Genomic DNA, 18,746 nt, shown 5'->3' with positions numbered 1-18,746 from the left:
GGACAGGTAGAGCAAACAGCATTGAAAATCTTTAGAAGGCTGACTGGTGACAGGCAAGTCTCCAGATAAGAATGTTAACATGTGCTGAACATTTAGTTAACCTTAGTTATAAGAGGAAAGAAGTTGGACAATGAAGTACCTTCCATTTTATACTGGTTGGAGATCTCAAAGCATTGGGGCCAATAAAATATTTTATGCTTATTAAAATGAAAGCTAAATCTGTGCACAGCAAGTTTTCACAAATGTCAATGATATAATTGATCTGAGAATTTTAATGGTGGTTTGCTTCAAAATCAGAAGAACTTTCAGTTTTTGTCCAGATAGAACCAGAGATATTTTATAACTACACAAAAGGCATACAAGGTCTCAGAATCAAAAGTGGTTGTCAGTATGGCAGTTCCTCCTTCCTCAAGCATCAGGCCTATAGTCTGCCAAGACTCTGGTTCAACACAAACTCATATCTGAAGTGGGAGATGTACCATGTGTGCAAAGAATAGGGAGAGTGATCAGTTGTGCTGGAAGAGGAGAGAAGAGTTAAAGAGTGATTTGAGTAATCAGAGCTGTCTCACAAGTTCTGTCCCTCAGTCCTCTTACTGCAGTAGTTTGATAGACTCCTCTGGCATGTCAGCACATGGTCGAACACTTATCCGTACCTGTTTTAGGGTGGGAAATGACTAGTGTGTTCATCTGCCTCTGCTGTTTCAACACTTCCCCTCATTCATCGAACACTCCTCTCCAAATCTCGCCCAAAATTTCTACTCCACACCACTGTAGCCTTGCAGTTACCCTAACGCTGTTACGGCATCAGCGAACGGGTTTCAATTCTGCCGCTGTCTTCAAGGAGTTTGCATGTTCTCCCCATGACCCCGTGGTTTCCTCCATGCACTCTGATTTCCTCCCACATTCCAAAGACATATGGGTCCGTAGGTCGATTGGTCATGTGGGTGTAATTGGGTGGTGGGGTCTCATTGTGCTATAAAGGTATTATTCTCTAAATAAATGTAAAAAATAAATAATTCCTAAATTCACCCTGTTTATCAGACTTTTTACTTTATCCTACTCCAACCAATCTACTGTCTGCTCAACTTTCACTCTAGGCCAAAGCTTACTGATGTTTGCAGTGCAAGTAGAGCATCGAGCATGAAAGGGTATCACAGTAGCAGTTCGCATGATACTATTACAGCTCAGGGTCTTCTGGGGTTCAGAGTTCAATTCTGGTGCCATTCTGTAAGGAGTCTCTGTACGTCCTCCCCATGGAATGCATAAGTTTTCCTCCCACAGTCCAAAGACATACCGGGTAGAGCAATTGGTCATTGTAAATTGTCCCGTGACTAGGTTAGGGTTAATCAGGGGTTGCGTGCCTTGAAGGTCCAGAATGGTCAACTCCACGCCGTATCACGAAATAAATAAATATATAATGCAACACATTTTCAGCCACGATGTCTGAGCATTTCATATGGTAGGGCTGTATCAGACACAAATGTTTTCCATTATTGCTGCTATGTTTGTAGGATTCTGCTAACAACGAGAAGACTTATATACAAAACAAAAAAAATGCCGGAAACACGCAGCAGGTCAGGCAGCATCTGTGGGAAGGGAAAGGGAGTCAGCATTTCAGGTCAAAGACTGAAAGAGATGATAAAAGGTCGCTTAAGTTGCGTAGAAGGTGGTGAGAGGGATAGTAGTTAAAGATCAAAGTAAATTTATTACCAAAGTACATACATGTTACCATATACTTCCTTGAGATTCATTTTCTTGAAAGCATTTACAAGAATAAAAGAAATACATTAGAATTTATGAATGACTATATATAAGCAAAGATTGATAAAAGAACAAACCAACTGTGCAAATGAAAATAATTCTGCAAACATAAATTGTAAAGAGTGTTTGAAAGTGAGTTTGTATGTCATAGAATCAGTTCTGAGTCATGATGATTGAAGTTATCTGTGTCAGTTCAGGAGCCTGATGGTTGTAGTTTAGTAATTGTCCCTGATCCTGGTGGTGTGGGACCTAAGGCTTCTGTACCTCCTTCCCAATGGTAGTAGTGAGAAGAGGGGGGCGTAGCCTGGATGGTGAAGGTTTTCAATGATGTTGGCAATACTCCATGTAAATCTATTTCGTGGTAGGGAGGGCTTCACATGTGATGGACTGGGCTGTTTCCACCACTTTCTGTGGCCCTTTCCATTCCTGGGCATTGGTGTTTCCATACCAGACCACAAGGCAACCAGTTAGGACACACGCAAACAAGAGGAATTCTGCAGATGCTGGAAATTCAACCAACACACATCAAAGTTGCTGGTGAACGCAGCAGGCCAGGCAGCATCTCTAGGAAGAGGTACAGTCAACGTTTCAGGCTGAGATCCTTCGTCCGGACTGTACCTCTTCCTAGAGATGCTGCCTGGCTTGCTGCGTTCACCAGCAACTTTGATGTGTGTTGCAGTTAGGACACACTCCAGTATTAGTTTGTCAGGGTTGCCATGGGGATGAGCTGTCTTGTCTTATAGTGTATTGAGTACAGTTGGAGAGTGATTACAGTTCCTTGTCTCTGTTCTGTGCAGTTATTAGCAGGGCTGTGCGATATGCCAGCAGGTTAGGCTGTAGTAATAGAGAGTATAGAGCTGTGTGCCCGAACATGCAGAGGGTTCAAGTGGAGACAGACCATGTAGGCAAACGAGCTCTGTGCTAATGTCAGATCTTTGCCCAAAAATAAACTGGACTGAAGCTCCGTAATTTCTGGCTTAGACTTTGCCCTATTTGGCATTGATCCAGATCTATATTTTTAAATCCATGTAAGGATTAAATTAATTTGCAGATGTCCAGTTGGGTTTAATCATACTGATCATTGCCGATAGCTCCCATCAGACCTTCTGCTGAGACTGCAGCAACCCCTGGGCTTCTGTGCAGGTCATGTGACAGGTACAAGTTAAGGACTTCCTGACGTACTCAGAAAGCCGAAAACCAGTTTATTCTACATCTGTATGGAATTCAGTTGTGGAGGCCTGTCTTGTTAGGTTTGGAGCTGCATCTTAACAATTTTAATTATATTTTTACCATTTATTTTAGTAGCTTGTAAATGTCTTTCAAATGTCGAGTCTTTTAAAAACCATAATCCCCTATTCTTCTTCTCATCATTATTATTCTTAGGCAGAAACTCAAGAGCAAGGAAGTTTTCTTCAGCTCCAGTGTTGTGGGTTCTGAGCGGCTGGTAAGGTTCTAGGAGCTGCTCCACTTCGAGAATTCATGGGATAGTGTTTCCCAAGATTTAGTGGGGATGCTGCGTTTTTCACTGGGGGTTTCAGTGTTTCCTTGACACTTTTCCTCTCTCTGTCAGGAATGGAGTGCCTGCCTGAGGACTGTGCGTTGTTGGGGATGTGAATGGTGCATCCAGCCCAATGAACTGCGCAAGAAGATGGGCCTTACATGAAACACCTGCAAAGCAATAATCTCCTACCAGCTTGCTCCCATCGCACAACACTGCATTTGGGCAATAAACGTTCATAGTGAGACCCAGGAAAACTTGTGGGCCACACCTCGGTGAAGGCAAACAAACCACCAGCTTCACTGTATAAGCACAACCCTTGGTTAATCGAGGTAAAGAATATTTGAAGATTAAAACCTCAGACTTAGCACACAATTCACAGAACACTGAACTCTGCCCTCCACTATGATTCTGAGTCCTGGAATACCCACATTAGAAAGAACCATTGATACCATCTCTTCAAATCCTCCATATTGACTGGAAGGATTGGCATTAAGGTCTTCTCTGAGACCAATGTCCCCAGTACATAATCAATTACAACTCTTACAGCTAGCAAAGGCCAACATTGAGAGCTGGGGGCTAGACCTCCCTCTGTGCAGCACAAGGTCTTATTGACACTCAGAACACGCCACTGTACTCCAGAGTTAAACGGGTACATACTCAGCCAATATAAGTGCTGGAATGGCAGAAATGTTGGTGAACCAGGTGGAAAGAAATCTACCCCATTGTCCACAGATCTCATTACCTTCTTAACGGAGAGCTTTTAATTAAAAAAAACAAGGTACTTAGCGACATTAGCCACTCCATTCTCATGAATGGGATCGCATTAGATACACCAGCCTTGTTGGGGCAAAGCTAAAGGATCAGATACAAAGTGTTCCCAGACCCTCAGTTCAAGAGGTTTGTGCTGTACCAATTCTGGTGATAGGTAGGTAGTCAGAAAAGCAAAAATCAGGAACACAGTTACCCACAAGGGATACCTCACCATCGATTCTCTTTCAAACCACTTGTGAAGGGAAAGCTGTTGTTTATACCCATAATATACAACCACATTCAGATTTCAAAATGTCAAAGTTTAAACATTACAGTATGCAGCATTGAATTAATCATGGAAATAAGAGGAATAAATTGGTGCTTTTTGATATTTAGCTACTATGTATCTTTTTCCCTGGTTCCCAGCTGGTTTTGCATTAAATACAATTTCACTACCAGTTGGTATTTGTGACGAAGTGAACAATGGAACATGCCTAATTCCATTACAGGAAAGTGTTGTTTGAAGTACATAAGATTACAAGAATTCCTTCCTTCCCACCCATTTCAGCTCAGGGGACACAAATAATTCTATTTGGATCTGATAGGACTTGGTAACAGAAAACTGGCATCGGTCCAGATCAGATTCGACAAGAAGATTGTACAATTTCAAAAGCTCATTATCTCTGCCCAGAGAAACAGCCATGCAGAAGAGGATTTGTTAATTTGGAGTAGTTGCTGTTTACCATTCTGCATTTCATGGGAGCATGCAACTTTTCCGTTGCCATTAAGTGTGCACAGAAGTTCTGCATTCTCACCAATCACTGAATACTTTACGAGCACTGCCACAGTTTGTACTTCTTGTCCTTCATAATGCATACTTTCTACCTTCGGCTCTCTGCTGGATCTCTTGAAGTTTGCCTTATTTGGCACTCCTTGGAGTAAGTCCCTCCTTAAAGCTAACAATACTGTGAAGACCAAGCATTATGATGGGCACAGAGAGATGTTATTGAGAGGCTACTATTTATAATTACGAACCAGACTGACAGCTGAAGATACATTTCCTGAAGGGGCCGGGTATATTGCCAGAACATTAAAAAGAACTGGAAAGGCAAGAGTACTGTTTCTGCTGTTGCAATACATTGAATGAATCATAAACACTGAAAACGACTTATAAACAGTATATGCAAATATATGTTAGCGTCTACTAGTAAGTAGTTACTTGCTTCTTTGAGCCATAGTGCTGAGCCATTCAACTGGACATAATAATGAAGATGGGACTTAAAAAGCTGAGCACTGATGTCTAAAAAACAGGGTAGATTTGGGTTATTTTGGGGTTCTAACTTGTCCTTCAGGACTTGAGCAATACATTTTGGAAAGCAGCTGGAATTTAAAAATTAGTTTACCGGTTTTCCTCCCTGCTATCTGAGCATCAACAATATTTCATCATTTTAATTTCACATCAGTGCTATGTATTCTTAACAAGCCTGCTTGAGCTTTTCAGCAATGAGTGTTTGGCAACTACCAATCTACAGAGAGTGGAGGCAGGTCACTCCCCAGCTGATCCTGACATACAAGTTTTGCAAAATTCCTGCCAGTTCCCCTCCTTCACCTTTACCATGTTCTCAACTCAAGATATTGGGGGGGGGGGGTAACATTTATGGACTGAAAATGCTTTAAGCACTTAGAAAACAACAAAAGCAGAAATAGATAAATGTGAAGCATTTTACTCACGTGCACAAAATTGACTGGTCTTCGCGATCTGTTAAAAAATGTGAAAGGAATTATTATTATGATATATTGATGGTGGATAAATGTTCAAATTAATTTGTTTTAATTACATTCCAATAAAAACCAGTTGTTATTTTGCCAAAGAACGAGCACTGTAACATCACTCATTGATTCCCACAATTTCATACATGTTGAAAGCTTGTCTTTTAAATTCAAGGATCTAACCATGTGAACTCCTTATAAACTAATCATATATAGTATTAAAACTTCACACCTCATATGTGCCTCAATTTTTCACCAAGACTATTACTTTCATACAAACTGAATGTTGCTAACTAGATAACTCCGCCCATGTCTGCTATAGATGCAGTCTTACTAACGTTGCTCTGATCCCAAAATTAAAAAAAAAGAAAACCCTCTTTTAACGCTTCTCCCCATTGCCTCAGGATGGGATTGCCTTCATTTTGTTCTGTGAAAGAAAAATCTAGTGGCTACAAAGCAGGGGATATCCAAAAGCAACAATTACTTTCAAACGTATTATTGCTTTTTTTGAGTGAGGAATAAGTAGAGAAGTTGAGTTGAGGTCAGAATCAAATCAGCCATGACCTTATTTGATAATGGGGCAAACTTGAGGAGTCACAGTTCCGGCAAGGATCATGGATATGACCTTCTCAGTGTTCCCAACATTTCCTAGTTAAATTTCATATCCTTCTTGAATATTCTGACAGCACCTGCCATACCCATGAATTCTAACATCATTAGGGAGTCATTGTTACTTGGTCTACAGCCTGGAACTCCCCTGCTGAATAGAACTGTGCAAATACCATCACCAAGAAGGCTGTTTCTAAATACCTCCAAGGCACTACCCACATCCCAGAAATGACCAACGTGAGGAAAAGGTCATAAGACATAGGAGTAGAAGTAGGCCTTTCAGCCCATGGAGTCTGCTCTGCTATTCCATTAGGGCTGATTTATTATCCATCTCAACCCTATTCTCCCTGCCTTCTCTCCATAACCTTTGATGTGCTGTCCAATCAAGAACTTATCAACCTCCACTTTAAATATACTCAATAACTTGGCCTTCACAGCCAAGTTCCACAGATTCACTAGCCCCTGGCTAAAGAAATTCCTCCTCATTTCTGTTCTAAATGGATACTCTCTATTTTGAGACTATGCCCACTGGCCCTAGACTCACCCACTATAGGAAGCATCCTCTCCACATCCACTCTATTTAGGTCTTTCAATATTCAATAGGCTTCAATGAGATACCTCCCTCATTCTTCTAAACTCCAGCAGTACAGTCCCAAAGAAATCAAATGCCCCTCATATATTAATTCCTTCATTCTCGGAATCATTCCCATGAATTTCCTCTGGACCCTCTCCAATGTCAACGCATCCTTTCATAGATAAGGGGCCCAAACCTGCTCACAATACTCCAGGTGTGATCTGACCAATGCTTTACAAAGCCTCAGCATTACATTCCTTACTCTTATATTCTAGTCCTCTCAAAATGAATGCTCACGTTGCATTTACCTTCCTTACCACCGACTCAACCTACAAGTTAACCTTTAGGGAATCCTGCACAAGGACTCCCAAGTTCCTTTGCACCTCTGATTTTTGATTTTTCTCCCTGTTTAGAAAATAGTCTACGCCTTTATTCCTTCTAACTGAAGTGCATGACCATACACTTCCCTACTCGATATACCATTTGCCACTTCTTTGCCCATTCTCCCAATCTAAGTCCTTCCGCAGACTTGCTGCTTGCTCAACACTACCTGCCCCTCTACCTATCTTCGTATTTTCCACAAACTTGGCCACAAATCAATCAATTGTATCATCCAAATCATTGACAGATAATGTGAAAAAAAGTGATCCGAACACTGACCCTTGTGGAAAATCACCAGTCACTGGCAACCAACTAGAAAAGGCGCCTTTAATCCCACTCTTTCCCTCCTGCCATTCAGCCAATCTTCCTTCCAGGCTGATATCTTTCCTGGATCACTCACCTCTCTTGGATAACCCAATACTCTAAAAATGACAAATGGATTCCTTTCCAAACAGTGAATGATTAGGGCCAGGGCAGTGGTAGGTTCAGATTTAATTGCTGGATAGGAAGTTATTTGCAGGTCTGTGGGAGAAAGTTAGGGAGAGAGATAAGTTGGATCACTTTTACACTGAGCCTGGGTAGATTCAGGGGGCTGAAGACCTCCTTCTGGGCCGTACCCTTACTGCGATTCAGTAACGGCTTATTCTGATAATCAGGAGCGGTGAAAGTACTTTTGTGGCCTTTCACAGATCACTAACAGCAAACACAGCTTATATTTGATTCTTCACACTTGTATCTAGCGCACTTAGTTAATGTTGCTGAAGAGTGCTCCAGGGCCTGTCCACTTCATTTCCACTTCTGTTGATTTCTAAGTTGAAACAGCAACTAGCGTGCATATTGCTGCTCAGCTGTCTGGGCACGTGTATGTGTGAAGTATCTAATCATTGCCAGACAATGAAAAATAATAAAGATCAAAAATTGATAGTACATTATAACGGTCCACTTCAGAAAGGGTATAAATGGACATCATTAGACTGAATGTTGGTTGAGCATTGCATTCAATCTTACTTTTCACAGACTGCAAATATCAGCACTTTGAGGGCTGATGTGAGTGCTGTGGGACCTGAAGCATTGGGACAAGCTGCTGGTTCCTTTTACCATAGAAACCATAGAAACTACAGCACAGAAACATGCCTTTTGGCCCTTCTTGGCTGTGCCGAACCATTTTCTGCCTAGTCCCACTGACCATATCCCTCCATACACCTCCCATCCATGTATCTGTCCAATTTATTCTTAAATGTTAAAAAAGAACCTGCATTTACCACCTCGTCTGGCAGCTCATTCCATACTCCCACCACTCTCTGTGTGAAGAAGCCCCCCCTAATGTTCCCTTTAAACTTTTCCCCCCTCACCCTAAACCCATGTCCTCTGGTTTTTTTCTCCCCTTGCCTCAGTGGAAAAAGCCTGCTTGCATTCACTCTATCTATACCCATCATAATTTTATATACCTCTATGAAATCTCCCCTCATTCTTCTACGCTCCAGGGAATAAAGTCCCAACCTATTCAACCTTTCTCTGTAACTGAGTTTCTCAAGTCCCGGCAACATCCTTGTAAACCTTCTCTGCACCCTTTCAACCTTATTTATATCCTTCCTGTAATTTGGTGACCAAAACTGAACACAATACTCCAGATTCGGCCTCACCAATGCCTTATACAACCTCATCATAACATTCCAGCTCTTATACTCAATACTTTGATTAATAAAGTCCAATGTACCAAAAGCTCTCTTTACGACCCTATCTACCTGTGACGCCACTTTTAGGGAATTTTGTATCTGTATTCCCAGATCCCTCTGTTCCACTGCACTCCTCAGTGCCTTACCATTAACCCTGTATGTTCTACCTTGGTTTGTCCTTCCAACGTGCAATACCTCACACTTGTCTGTATTAAACTCCATCTGCCATTTTTCAGCCCATTTTTCCAGCTGGTCTAAGTCCCTCTGCAGGCTCTGAAAACCTTCCTCATTGTCTACTACACCTCCAATCTTTGTATCATCAGCAAACTTGCTGATCCAATTTACCACATTATCATCCAGATCATTGATATAGATGACAAATAACAATGGACCCAGCACTGATCCCTGTGGCACACCACTAGTCACAGGCCTCCACTCAGAGAAGCAATTCTCTACCACCACTCTCTGGCTTCTTCCATCGAGCCAATGTCTAATCCAATTTACCACCTCTCCATGTATACCTAGCGACTGAATTTTCCTAACTAACCTCCCATGCAGGACCTTGTCAAAGGTCCTTCTCCAGCTGTTGCACACTCTCATTGTCAGGCCTCTACAAACTGGTAATTTTGGTGTTTTTCACAAACAACAGAACCCAATATTATCTCCTGTAGGTGACACACTTGTGTCACTGAATGTAACAACAGGACTCGTCCTGTGCATACATTTTAATACACAAAGCCTGCACATCCTTTCAACATCTCTTATGTTGCTGTCCTAGCTATGCTTTAATATATTGGCTTAGCAGTCACCAAATTAGCAGAAATCTCAAGTGGATGGGTCACCATATAGATCATCCATTAGTGATCACATTAAGTGACAGAATTGTCCCCTATTGGACTAGTACAGGAGTTAAAATGAGAATCACAATTCAAATTAACTTCATATATAGAGCAGCTACTATCTCTTTGCTCATTGAGCATTTTGCTTAAGGGTAGAGTTTAGTCAGATGGCTCAGATACAAACAGGGAGGGTGATTTTTATCCATCTAACCTAGCATAAACCGACTACTTGAATGATTAATAACAAACCACAAAGCTTATCCTTGCTCACCTGTCAAGGTGCCACTTGACATGGGGAAGCCTCTTTAATAAATGCAAATTGAGGTCTTATGATGTTATCAGGACCAGAATGGAAGCAGTCCATCACTGACTGATCAGTGGGGCAACAGGGAGGAAATAAAGGCCCAAAAACTTAGTGACAGATGGAATGCTTCTAAGTCCAGCAGGTCTTTTCCATGGCCTCCACAAAGAGGCACCTGCCAATTCACCAAATCTTGGCAAAACTCCTTCCTTTTGACCTATCTGTGATCTAGGGTGCTGCTTCTGGGCTGGGCACCCATCTCCAGTCTACAGCTGACCACCACCTGCAGCAAATAGGGAACCCAGGAGGCAAAGCGGCCCGGTATTGTACTGATGCTGTTATGGGGACAGGGAGGCAGACTGCTGCTTGTGAATACCCCTCTCCCTGTCTAAAACATGCTTGCAGCTAAAATCCCTCCACTGCTGAGATTTGTTCAGGTGGAGTTCACAATGGAAATGTTAGGAATTGATTTGAATCACGGCCTTCATTGTCTCAATTTCTGAAACAAAGCCACAAAATTGGTCTGAAATCTTCAAAGGGATAGTTGGTATATTCAAAGAGACGGTGATAAATTGGTGAATTTCCACGATTTGTAAGGAAAGGATTAAAGCAACAGCTCTGAAAAACAGGATGTTCTGTTACTCATTAAGCACCAGGAATAAAGTAAATATATTAGTAAATATACTTGCAATGATTTTTATTCTCTTTTTTATTAAAGTTTAATAAATGCAGTTGCAATTAAACCCAAAGCAGAAGTATTACTAGTATTCTTTCAGCCACACAGAAAAGTAACATGTTTGGAAGCATGAGCCATGAAGTGAAGAAAATTGCCCAGAAATGCAGACGGCAATTTCAGTGCTAAACTGAGTGCAATGGGTCTCTGAGTTACATTGCATCAGACCGGACATTTCAGGAATTGCTTTCCATTGCAAGTTGTGCTTGTACAGTTGATGTCTTTCACATTAAATGTGCAAATGTACACATAATAAAATCATTTTGCATGCAGCATTCCTTTCATACAAGGTACCATAAGCACGTTGAACTCTGAGGCAATCACAAAAGGCAAAAGCTGAGAAGTTCTGTTTTGTTGATGAAGAACAGCAGTTTAAAAATACATTAGAGGTAATGATGCCGATTTATATTTTCATCTGTGGAACAACGTTGTGTGAAAGTAACTGAATACAGTTTGTATTCATGTTAAGTAATGATAAATTACTTTAAATATCCTGATTAATGATCTATGCCAGTGTCCCATCTTCAATTCTCCAAGATTGTGAAATCCTCTAAAATTCTGCCACTTATATTCTAACCCACAAGAATTGCCCTTTACCATCACAGCAGTCTGGTCCACCGATTCCTTGATTTTATTTTTCCCCCTTCTGCTTTCAAGCTCCTTCATGTCCTTGTATCCCCTCATACCCAGCAAGACTCTACCCCTCCAGACCTGGCTTCCTTTAATGTGTCCACAACTGAGAATAGGGACTTCAGAATTCATTCTGGTAACCCCCATTAAAAATAGTGCTCAATCCTCTTAGATGATGTGGGTCAGTGTTGGTCACTTCTCTGAAGCACCTTGGAGATTTAGTGATGTCACAGTCACTATGCAAATAAAAGTAGTTACTATTACTATACGTTTAGGCTTTCTGCTGTTCTGAATTCCGTAACTTTCTCCATTTAAACTGTATTGCTTGCCAGCCCTCTCTTAACTGCTAATACTGTGCTGTGTGCCCTAAAGCCTTTCAATTACTTATGAAAATAAAATAAAAAAGTAGCAGTATAAATGTGGATACTTAAAAACTCAGCCAAGATAACTGTTTTGTAAGCTTCATGGACAACATTCTTCGAGTTTTATAATTGCTGTAATGTTTAAGTAACGCTGAACGGTTATGCTTTTGGACTTTAAATGGCTTTGTTTGCTTGAAGATAGCTTTAAAAGGTCAAAAGCTGATGGCACTGTATTGCTGAACAAAATATTATTATAGCAGGCTAAGGGAGTAAGAGACATACTGATTCACATTTCCGAGAACTCAATTCATTTTTCTGCTTTATAGAAGTTGAAAACCCAGAGATTGGTTCTCACTGGTACTATCTTGATAAGACACTTTATTTATCAGAACCTGCCAGCTTTTAGTACACAAATTATAATTTGTTCCCACATAAGACCATGAGACATTGGAGCAGAATTAAACTATTCAGCCCATTGAGTCTGCTCTGCCATTCCATAAGCTATTTATTATCCCTCTCAAGCCTGTTCTCCTGCCTTCTCCCCATAATCTTTGATGTCTTTTTTAATCAAGAACCTATCAACCTCTGCCTTAAATATACCCAATGACTTGGCCTGCACAGCCATTTGTGGTAATGAATTCCACAGATTCACCACCTTCTGGCTGAAGAAATTGCTTCTCATCGCTCTTCTAAAGGGATATCCTTCTATGCTGATACTGTGCCCTCTGGTCCTAGACTTACCCACTATTGGAAACATATCTCTATCTAGTATGTACAAATAAAGACATCACTGTATATATTTTTTTCTTCCTGTTGTATTTTGTGAAAGTTCTCTTTTCAGTCTAAGTTCTTCTTTTGTTTTTTTTTAATTTAAAATTAATGCACTTTAGTTTGTTCTTTATGTGTAATTCATCTGTACCTTCATAAATTATCATGTGTTATGTGTGTTACTGTGCTTTACACCCTGGTTCAGAGAAACGTCTCATTTCTATACACATGATATGGTTATATATGTTATATACATGTATATAGTAAATGACAATAAAGTTGACTTGACTTAGTCTGAAGTGCAATGGAAAGTAAAAGTTTTTACAAACATTTTGTTTTCCTTTGTTGTTTCTGGCAGATCTGTAAACTCTCAGTTGAACAAATCAACACAATAAACTGGGTTAAGAGATCCAGATCTCTGATGGGCAGGATAATACAGCAAGATGGGTCAGTTCTGGTCATAATTTTCCTCTCAAGGAACAAGATGTCTCGATACGTTGCTCTTACTGATGATGCCACTGAAGGTGTGCGGAATGAATTTAATTCATGTTTAAGGTACCATAAGCACGTTGAACTCTGAGGCAATCACAAAAGGCTAAAGTTAAGAGGCTCTGTTTTGTTGATGAAGAACAACAGTTTAAAAATAGATTGGAGATAATAATGCTGATATGTATTTTCATCCGTGGAATAACATTTAGCATATTGGGTAATTGCTGCTAGGCCACTAATGAGCTGTTTAATAACACTCAGGATTTTGACAGACCAATCCACCATGCCTTATTCTCACACACCCAATGCTATTTTAGGACGTGCTAGAGAAAGAAACAATTCATCTGAAGTTTCACCTTTGCATGGAAATGCAAAGTTGAGGCAACTCATCTGGAGGGTGATAGCCCATTGCATTCACAATATCGGCACTAGCTTTTAAAGGGCCACTAGCATCACCACAAGGGTGCATTAAGCCTTTCCTGTTTCGGAGGAACGGAGAGAACCAGGTTTAGTGAAATATTTCATTGTCACATTGAATTCAAATGTCAAAATAACAGCATAATGGATGCTGTGTGCATATCTGCAAGGAAACAGCTTCACACAATATAACAATGCCTTGCTTCAGTGGAGGTTCAGAGGTATGAGGAGGCGAAACACTTAAGGAGAGGAGATTAAGACATGGGGAGGAGCTAGGGTGAGGAGAAGAATCGATGAAGCAAGAGATGGTCATTGGCAGGGCCATCTGTCCCCATTTCTCCACTCCAGTTCCAAGTCCAAGGAGACGCAGGCCCTGAGAGAGCGGCATGATCACACTGAATCACACCCAGAACCTGGGCCCAAGCACCTCCTGATTTTCCAGGGCTGGTGTCCTGGACACCCCTTCCTCTGCTCCACTCACCAGCTGGGTAGAGGCAAATCAAGAGCAGGAGATGCCGAGCTGAGAGAAGTAGTGGGCAATGGCATCTGTGCCTGGTCTACCCATGCATCGATGTGTAGGTGTGTTAATATCCATGAAGTGCTCTAGTTGTCTGAAATCCTTTGCCACTGGATCAAAGCTTTGCTCTGTTAAGCTCGACTGGTAGCTGGACCTAGAGGACTGCCAAGTAAAAGGCTTTCCACACAGTTTTCTCAATGACACCGTCTTTTTAAGATTCAATCACAAACAAACTCGGGCTCAGAGAAGTGCACATGAGCATAACTTGACTGCTTTTGGAGGCCCACTCATTATATACATGAGGACGCCCATGCACTCCAACTGGGGCACTATACATTGCAGAATCTCCATAAAGAATCGCTGGGCACCTGCAGAACGCACAAAAACAAATTCCAAATTTCTGTGTTTGTGCAAACGGAGGACACGAGAAGCTTGTTGGAGCTCAGATGCATGGATACACTTGGTATCTCAATGATAGTTGCCACAATTAGCCCAGCCCCATTCATTTGAATATGGTCACCAATCTTTCTCTAAAAGTAAATGCTCTGAGTTTTTTAATTTCAGTACAGATGTTTTAATTTAATTAACAGTTGGTCCAGAATTATGTACATCTCATCTTTTTAAAAATTTTATTATAATTTAACTAAAATGCTTTGCAGTGGTTTCCACCGTGTCACTGCTCATGGCCCGCTCTGCGACTGAAGCAGAAGAGCCTCAAAGGACAGTTCAACTGCAGGTACGACTGCAATGCTTAATCATTACTGGGGCAACTGTGCCAATGCTGACAACCCCCTGCACACATGGTACCTAGGAATTGTTAAGATTAAGTAATGAAACTTCAGAGTTGAATATGATTTCATACCAAAGGAATTCTAAAGGTTATTTCTGAATATTTATGCAATCAATTCACCTCTCTCTCTAATAATCCTAAGCTAAATAATAGACTGCACAAGATACAAAATCAGTGTTAACCGTAACGTTCCTCAGAGGAAATCTGCAATATCTTCTACATCTATCTAATAAATGTTTCTGTCTAATATGTCTCAGGGTTTTGAAGACCACTGATTAATTATCCAAAGCAAAGTTGTAAGGCGATGAAAATGGTCACAGAGTTATGCAGTTCAGAAACAGGTTCTCTGGCCCAACAAATCCATCCCAACACCCATTTGTACTAATCCTATAAATACCTCATTTTATTCTCGCTATTTCTCACCACCACCGAGCCCCAAACCCCAATGTGAACACCCAGGTGAATTTACCAAGACCAATTGACTACTGGTCTTTGGCATTGGGTGCTTTTGTGAATCGGTTGCTTACTTTTGCATCTCACCTGATCAATTTGAATTCAAAGGTTTATAGAATAAAAAAAATTGGAAGCTGTGCTTTGTGATTTGATTGGTTTATGCAAATTTTAGAGACAATATAATCTAGTCTCTGTAAAATGCTCATTAATGCAGGGTTTCTAAAGACAACTGAGAGATGGAATATGATAATAACTTGAAAGGAAGGGCATAACTGAAACAAAGTTAAATTTGCCACATTATTCTCAATTTGCACATTTTTACAATTATTGCTGAAATGTTTTGCAAGACCTGAAGAAATTTGATTCAAATTACACAAAAGAATGAAAGAAAGCACACAGGAAACTGTTTATAACTGCCTGATAGATATTAGATCCTTTCTCATTTTCACTGCAAAGTTATAACTCTTCAGGAAGCAGTGTTTGGGTACCCTACTCTCAACCAACATACCCAGCATACATTAGGAAACATGTGGCTGGGATCTGCCAGGAATTTTGTCTGTCAAATTATTTTCCCATTGCAGCTGGGAAGTGTTTGAGGAATCCAGGTCAACGTTCTGACTGAATTCCAATAAAACTGTAGCTATGACTCAAACAACTGGAAAAGAATACTCCAAGTGTGATTTACTTTGCAATACTTCCCTCAACAATGCAAGATATCAGGTTTGTAACACGGGCAGGTGCCCATGACTTCAGCCAATGGTACTGAAGAAGCCCATGGTTGCACCTACTAAATGCAGAGGTACGGGTCTTTGTGCTCGAACAACCGCTCAACATAACAGTCAGAAGCAACCTCCTGATCTTGTTGGTATTTATGAAAATGTTAATGACTTCCTAAATATAAAAGGCAATGTCAAAGTAATTCACACAGCTATCAGCAGTTTGCAGCATTTCCTTTCTAAACACTGTTGAAATGCAAGAAGCAGACAGCGAATATGTTTATTTGGTTGATCAAGGCCAATATGATCTAAAATTGTTTTCAACTACAGTCTATAATTGGAGCAATTTATATTGCTATAAGCCATCCATGTTGGGAAAATAAGTTTCATTAAAAAAAATCTGTAAACTTGTCAGGGCTTTGGAACTTACCCTATGTACTCCCCTGGGATCTGAAATAAATGCTTAAACATTCCTCTGGCTTTCCGTTTATGTCCTGAGTAGTTCTCATTGTTAATTTACTGTGACTTGGAATCAATTTATTCCTTAAATGGAAATGAAGTAAGCACAAAGAATACTTATTCAGCTATAGCTGACAGATATTCCCATACATTTAAAGTGACACTGGAAGATAAAAGTGAGAGTTGTGAAATGGGTAACTCGATAAGCGACTACCTTGCATTACATAGAATGGGCACGTAGTTTCCATCATAGCATGGTTTGAAGTCATGTGAAAATATAAATTTATCCATGGGATGAATGGAAAGCAGAGTGGGGGTTAAATGAACTGAAGCACCATTAGGTGTAGCAAGTCTAACTAATGGCTGGTTACTAAGTTCTGGTAAATTAGCTTATTATGTCACATGTACCAAGTTACAGGGAAAAATGTAACTTGCATACCATTCATTCAGATCATTTCATTATAATAGTGCATTGAGGTAGTAGAAGGTGAAACAATAATAGAGTGCAGAAAAAATTGCAACAGCTACAGAAAGCACAGTGCAGCCAGACAGTAAGGCACAGGTGGATTGTGAGGTCAAGAGTCTATTTTATCATATTAGGAACTATTCAATAATCTTGTATCAATGGCATAGAAACTACCTGGTGGCAGGCTTTTGTATCTTCTGCCCAGTGGGAGTGGTGGGAGAAGAGAGAATGTCCAGCGTGGATGGGCCTTTGATTATGCTGGTTGCTTTACCTAGGTAATGAGAAGAGTTTGTGGAGCAGAGGCTGGGGTCCATAATGTGCTAAGCTGGCCTAACATCCTCTACAGTTTCTTGTGATTACCGGCAGAGCAGTTACCGTAGCTGTGATGTATCCATATACCATCTGTAAGCTAATACTTGCTTCCTCATGGTTGAGGAGTAAAGCAATACGTGAGGGAGAAATCTACAGAGCAAGAAAAGAAAATTAAATAACTGTGGCCTGATTGTGAGTAACTCGTACATCCAGAGACACAGTACAAAACCTAATGCCAGAGCAACATTTTCTGGCACGAACAAAGTAAATCCTCTGAGTAAACAGGAAAGAAAATCAATTACACCCATTACAATTTTCAAATGTATACATATGTTTTGTGAGGCTCCCTGCACATGTGACTCTATTCTGGCATGCAATTTACATATTGAGTGCATTTCTGAGTCACAGAGTGCACTATCCTGGTCAAACATAAAGTTAGTTTTTATAAAATACAGTGACACGACAATAGAATTTATTTTAAGACAGATATTTTCTTGTACAGGTATTTGTGTGTGAACTAACTTGACAAAACTCGATGTAGTTAATTGGTTAACAGAGCAGGAAAACTCAGAGACAGTAATCACTAGACTAGATAATAATGTTCAATGAGAGACGAAAAGTCTGCTAGGATTTTAGAAAATGCTTGGTATTTTTTTAAAGAGATGAATGTCTTAAACTTTTGATTTTATGGGTTATGACATCAGTGGAAACTTTCAAAAGCAATCATTCCTAGCCATCTCTTACTCCATATCGTATGAGTGAAAAATACAATTTAAATCACTCAGAGTTATGATATACTGTTGTACAATATGCATTGAATGGGACAAATCGTTGCGTTATCTTAGGGTGAAATATCTGATAAAATTCTGGGGTAGAAATTGATCTGCATAGTGCCATGTTTATGTACTGTATGTGATTGCATTTTTAAGAAGAAACAATGCCGGTGTGATTGGGAACTTACAGTGAAGGTCAGGATTTTCCTTCATCGTCCTCCATTACACAGACATGTAGATGTACAAGGATATGTGACTGGTGTCCAATAGCAGGCAATGCACATCTGGACATCATCTCTGTGACCCGTGTTCACTTACCTGCGGCTGACATAAGCCCAAGCAGATCTCCATTAGGATCTGTTTTATACATTGGTTAAGGCGGGTTTTCAGAAGCAAGTCCCAGCTGGTGAAGTTTAATCCCAGGAACTGCTTTATGCTTATTTCATGAAACCACATAATGTGGCCAATTCTGAAAAACTTTGTAATAGATCGGAGGCGCAGGCAGATATTACTAAGTAAACTTTTACTATCACTCGATGATTCTTGGCATCACTTAAGGGTGCAATTGACCACCTTTTGTTTCTCTTCAAAGCTATGAATGTAACTATTAATCAGTTTACAACAGTTGGTTTTGAAGGATTATTTGGTTCAAGTATAATTCGGCTAAGAGATACACACTCAAGGTATATTTAATTCATC

General features: G+C 40.3%; 1 protein-coding gene across 3 annotated transcripts in view; it reads right to left on the bottom strand.

Annotated features, from left to right (window-relative positions):
• Positions 1 to 18,746, bottom strand: part of LOC134352025 (myosin-11-like) — a 140,461-nt gene that overhangs the window by 87,113 nt on the left and 34,602 nt on the right. For all 3 annotated transcript variants that reach the window (XM_063059077.1, XM_063059078.1, XM_063059079.1), the window contains exon 4: positions 5,744 to 5,771. In XM_063059077.1, the coding sequence (XP_062915147.1) occupies positions 5,744 to 5,771 (28 nt within the window). The remainder of the gene's footprint in view (positions 1 to 5,743; positions 5,772 to 18,746) is intronic.

The sequence above is a fragment of the Mobula hypostoma genome, chromosome 9, assembly GCF_963921235.1.
Source record: "Mobula hypostoma chromosome 9, sMobHyp1.1, whole genome shotgun sequence".
Lineage (NCBI taxonomy): Eukaryota > Metazoa > Chordata > Chondrichthyes > Myliobatiformes > Myliobatidae > Mobula > Mobula hypostoma.
The sequence above is the reverse complement of the archived record's forward strand: the minus strand, read 5'-3'. Positions and strand labels throughout refer to the sequence as shown.